This window comes from Sinocyclocheilus rhinocerous, unplaced genomic scaffold (assembly GCF_001515625.1).
Source record: "Sinocyclocheilus rhinocerous isolate Xijiao unplaced genomic scaffold, SAMN03320098_v1.1 scaffold75, whole genome shotgun sequence".
Taxonomy (NCBI): Eukaryota; Metazoa; Chordata; class Actinopteri; order Cypriniformes; family Cyprinidae; genus Sinocyclocheilus; species Sinocyclocheilus rhinocerous.
The window spans coordinates 1,163,223-1,169,030 of record NW_015632455.1 but is presented as its reverse complement, the minus strand read 5'-3'; the positions used below and the strand labels follow the sequence as shown (position 1 = coordinate 1,169,030).

At 32.8% G+C, this 5,808-nt stretch overlaps 1 protein-coding gene across 1 annotated transcript in view; it reads left to right on the top strand.

Annotated features, from left to right (window-relative positions):
- The window catches only part of LOC107742322 (leucine-rich repeat serine/threonine-protein kinase 1), a 94,369-nt gene that overhangs the window by 84,242 nt on the left and 4,319 nt on the right, over positions 1-5,808 (top strand). Inside the window, exon 27 of the mRNA XM_016555243.1 lies at positions 2,096-2,694. Coding sequence (XP_016410729.1) covers positions 2,096-2,694 — 599 coding nt within the window. The remainder of the gene's footprint in view (positions 1-2,095; positions 2,695-5,808) is intronic.

Sequence of the window (5,808 nt, the reverse complement as noted above, 5' to 3'; positions counted from 1 at the left end):
ATATATATATATATATATATATATATATATATATATTGACTTGAATCAACCCTTTCAACTAGAGTTCATCTACATGTACATTAGTATGGAACTCCGAAATCTCGTGTTGAAATATGCAGCATTTCGTTCATAGTGGCACCAAACTGAGTTTCCAAATATATGCATTATTATTTTTGACAACTTATTTCTTGTGATCTCGACATGGTGGAAAAGTACGAGTTTTTGGTTGATGGGAGTGTTTTGGAAGTCTAGTTGAAAATGGTCATTATTTTACCATTTTTGTTTTTGGTGCCACTAATTGTGGAGATCATACAAATTTACACGTTTTAAACATTTATATTATATTATATTACATTACATTACATTATATTTGTAAAAAGGTATTTTATTAATAAATAATTACATAAATGGAAGTAACTTATTGTATTAAGTAAAAATTAATATAGTATTACTTAAAAATTTATTATTATATATTATGAAGTATTAATGTATTATAATCTTATCTTAATATATAGATTTACAAACTATATTTACAAATAACATTAAATTCAGTATTATATTAAGTAAACATTAAAGTATTATATTAATAAACAATTATATGAATGTAAGTAGATATTGTATTACATAAAAATGCATAATATAGTAGTAATGTATGATGTTAGTTACACTTAATTACATTAATGTGAGTAAAGTAATATAGCATTATTTAAACATGTATTATTGTATTATATTATAATCATATATTGATATAAATATAGATTTATGAACTTTATGTACAAATAAACAATATTGAAGTAAATATTCTATCACGTAAACATTAGTATTACAAACTATTATTTATAAATATAATATTAACAAAGTATTATATTTATTAATAATTGTATATCATTATATCAGTATATATGACTATATCATTGTATTAAGCATGCATTAATATATTATATTAATATATGTAAAAATATTATATTGATAAATAACTATATTAATGCAAGTCAGTATTGTAGTAAGTAAAATTTCATAGTATAATATATTACATAATACACACATATAATGTTTTATGTTATAATATACAGCACTGTGTGAAAGTCTGGCTGTTGTCAGACAAAAATCTCACTGGATTATTACAATTAATGGCAAAATGAATGTTAACTGAAATTTTCCTACACACTACAGCAAAAGATAGAAATGTATAGACTTAAAACCATTTTTAGCTGGTGAAAATACTACTGGCCTAAGACTTATGCACAGTACTGTATATATTTATAAAAAAAAATAATTTTATTCATGTGAATAATTATTAAATATTATATAACTATATACAAATATTTATAAAATTGTGTTAACATATTAATAAATAATTATATTATTATACTTAAAGGGTTAGTTCACCCAAAAATGAAAATTCTGTCATTAATTACTCACCCTCGTGTTGTTCGAAACCCGTAAGACCTTCGTTCATCTTCGGAACACAATTTAAGATATTTTTGATGAAATCTGAGGGCTCTCTGACCCTCCCATAGACAGCAAGGTAACTACCACGTTCAAGGTCCAGAAAAGAACCAAGATGATCGACAAAGTAGTCCGTGTGACATCAGTGGTTCAACTATAAAGTTACAAAGCTACGAGAATACTTTTTTTGTGCAAAGAAAACAAAAATAAAGACTTTATTCCACATTTTCTTCTCTACTGCGTCACTTGTGGACGTGCGTTCACGACAATATCATGACGTGAGCGTGTGGCGGCGCTGACCCAGATCCAGCGTGATAACGTCATCACCACACGCTCGCATCATGATACTGTTGTGAACGCGCGTCCACAAGTGACGCAGTAGAGAAGAAAATGTGGAATAAAGTCTTTATTTTTGTTTTCTTTGTGCCGTCAGATTTCATCAAAAATATCTTAAATTGTGTTCTGAAGTGAACGAAGGTCTTACGGGTTTCGAACAACACGAGGGTGAGTAATTAATGAGAGAATTTTCATTTTTGGGTGAACTAACCCTTTAAGTAAGCATTATTGTATTAAAGAAAAAATTGTAACATAATATAATAAACAGTAATATCAAACATTTATTTACGTTACGTCCCTTGTGTTTCAGTCTCTCCCGCAGGTGTTTGCTGGCATGTCTGATGGTCTCGTGGTGGTTTACTCTCTGGTGGACGACATGCCCCTGGAGGGGGAGACTTACATCTGCTCGCACACGATCAACAAGCATCTGCTGAACATGGAGGACTCGGACCCTCGGCAGCGTCCGTATGCCGTGCGCAGCATCGTGCCGGTGTGCACCGGGTCAGAGGTGTGGTACAGCAACGGCCCCGGCGTGCTGGTCATCGACAGCCTGACGCTCCAGCCCATCCGCCGCCTCGAGCCGTATCTGCCGCCGTCCTGCGTACGCTGCATGGTCTCGTCTGCCAGCTGCTGGAGCGACGAGGCCGTCTGGTGTCTGGACGATCACACCAACACGCTCCTCATGTATCACGCCGCCAGCTACCAGATCTGCGCTACGTACAACTGCAGCGACGCCAACCCGCTGCGGGATGTTTTCCCCGTGCAAAGGCCGGCTGGGGTCGTGACCCCTGTGACCCCTGATCCTGACATCGACGAAGCGTCTCTTCCGGCCGCCCTGGAGCCGCTGAAGGTAACGGTCACGCACCACGAGGACGCAGGAACGCAGATCCTATGTTTTAACTTAGAGCTGTGTTACACACTGCATGAAAGGTAATTTTCAAAAATCCATAATAGGGGCACTTTAAAAACTCTTGAAAATGCACCTATTATAATCAGTGTTTACATACGCTTCTTTTCAGTTTTTTTTTTAACGATATTAATACTCTTGTTCTTAAAGGATGCATTAAATTGATCAAAACTGACAGAAAAACATTTATAATCTTATAAAAGTTATTTTCCAGTAAATTGTGTTCTATCATTCATATATTTGGGGTTGGTACGAATTTTTTATGTTTTCAAAATGTCTGTTATTTTGAGATCGTCCAATAATCGGTTTTACTGGCATTTTTACCTATATTTAAGCATTTTCCAATAATCAGATATTGGTTATCCGATATTGATTTCAAAATGTCTCTTATTTTGAGTTTTACTGATATTTAAGCATTTTTCCATCATCAGATATTAATTTTGTAATAACAGATCCACCGATAAATGGTTATACTGATATTGTTCCCAATATTTAAGCTTTTTTTCATAATTGGATATCAGTTTTATAATATCAGATCCACCGATAAATGGTTTTACTGATATTTTTCTTGATAATTAAGGTTTTTTTTTTCAAAAAATTGCAAATAATCTGTATCTGTATTGGTCATAAAAAATCTATATCAGTCTAATTCTACTCTTTGGCTCCAGGCTGTACTTTTTTTTGAGGAAATGTATAGTAAAAACAGAAATATTGTGAAATATTATTACAATTTAAAATAGCCTAGCTATTTTCTATGTGAATATATATCAAAATGTAATTTATTCCTGTGATGCAACTCTGAATTTTCAGCATCATTACTCCAGTCTTCAGAGTCACATGATCCTTCAGAAATCAGTCTAATATGCTGATTTGCTGCTCAAGAAACATTTCTCATTATTATCAGTTGTGCTGCTTCATATTTTTGTGGAAACCAAAATTTTTTCATGTTTCTTTGATGATTAAAAAGTTCAAAAGAACAGCATTTTTTTTAACTAGAAATCTTCAGTAACATTATAAATGTATTTTTTGTTACTTTGGATCAATTTAATGCATCCTTGCTGAATAAAAGTATTAATTTCTTAAAGTCATACTAACTCAAAATGTTTGAACAGTAGTACAAATACAAATGCAACAGGAGTAGATGTAATGCTATAATCAGTACTTTTCATGACTAGTTGATTGTGTACTGATAATTTTGACTGTTTTTCTGTTTAATTGTGTAACTAACAGAAAGCACGACAAACTTTGAGCACAACTTACAAGCAGTTAGCTCAACATCTGATGTTACAGTCAGTATAAAATCAGTATTGACCCTATTTATTTTCTTAATGCACATTATTTTATCTTATAGTGAAATGTAATATATCTTTTAGACCTCATAATCTTTTCTTGTTTACATAGCCGTTTCACTTGGAAATATGTCTCAATACAGTAGTAAAGTTGGTTGCAACTTCAGTTTCATGACAACTTTAAAACTTCAAGGTAAAGGAAGCATGTTAGACAGCTTACAGCCAAAGTTGGTGCGTGCAGGTGTCATGGACATGCATCAGTCACCGCTGGTATTAGAGCAGTGTTTGGGTTAGCGTTTGCAGTCCTTTCATCTCAATAGCAGTTTCTCAGCTGACGCAGGTCCTTCTGAACTTAGCTTGGGCCTAAAACTGTCTGACTGTAGTTGTTTATGTAGAATTAGATCTTCATTGATTTCAGACTATGATAAATATTGTTCCAGGAGCAACAAAGGGACGTGTCCTGCATCAATTAAACATTCGTTTAAAGAGAGTTTAAGAACAGGATCAAGGGCAGAATGAAGTGCTATTTCAGGAGTGCGCATTAAAATGGCCATGTTTTATTCATGAATATAAATGCATTATAATGTGTGTCTCAGGAGGTGTTGGACTTAGACACCGCAGAGTAATCAGGTCACACAGGTGCCTCATGTTGAGCTCAAGGGAAACATAAGGACATGATTTATAAAAGGAGCTTCCTGCTACTTCTAAACTAGGTTAGATCTCTTTTATGAGCGCGAGAGTTCGATATTGTGTATCAGTGTGCGATGTGTGCATTCATCCAAACAATAAAAGAATAAATCGGAAGACGGTATTGTTCAGCGTTTATTATTATAACTACAAATCAGTTAATGCTGACAAAAATGATTCATGCAGTTGTGCAGATTAAGCAGACGTTCGTTTTGCAAATGTAAGTGGATTGAGTGCAATAAAATTAAGTTCAGAATTGTTGCATTAGCTCATTTTAATTAAGCCAATTGAACAACCAGCGGAGAAAAAAAGTGTTTTTTTCTTCAGTGTAGATATTGTTCTGTGAGTTAAAAAAATTACTGGAAAAGTTATGAAAAATAATTGGTCAGAGACGTCTGGGAGCTCTGATTAAAAGTTTTTGTTCCTGAAAATGAACTTTTAGTGGCTTTAAATATATTTCATTCATTTGGGAGATGCTGTTCAACAGACAGAGAAACTCAATGTAAATGAGAGCGGCGGCAGAGGCCTGTTCACTGCCTTATTCCTTATTAGTGCATCCTCGTTTCCTCCCTTTTTTGTGTTCTGTAACTCCTCCAGGATGGAGAAATAGATGTACAGACATATATTTGTTGAATGGGAAATTCAGAACCAGATCAGGAATCTGCACTTATGTGGATGGATTTTGTTTAATTAAAACATGCTCTGTAAATCTTGATAAAGCAACATACACTGTGCAATTTATTTATTTTCATTTAGTTAATATCCCTTTTTTGTATTGAACCAAAAAATTGACTTGCTACAGATATTTATTTTATTTATTTTTAAATGTATGGTTTATTTTAGCTTTAATATTATATTGTCGACAAACTTTTTACTAGCTTTGTTTATTTGTGGTATTTTTAAAGTAGTTATAATAATATTATAATATTATATTATCAACTAAAAATTTTACCAGCTTTCTATATATATATATAATATGAACTAATTTTTTAAAGGGGTCATATGATGCTATTTTAAAGATCATTATTTTGTGTATTTGGTGTAACAGAATATGTTGACATGCTTTAATGTTCAAAAAACACAATATTTTTCAAATACTGTACATTATTGTAGGTCCTCTATGCCCCGCCTCTCTCAAAC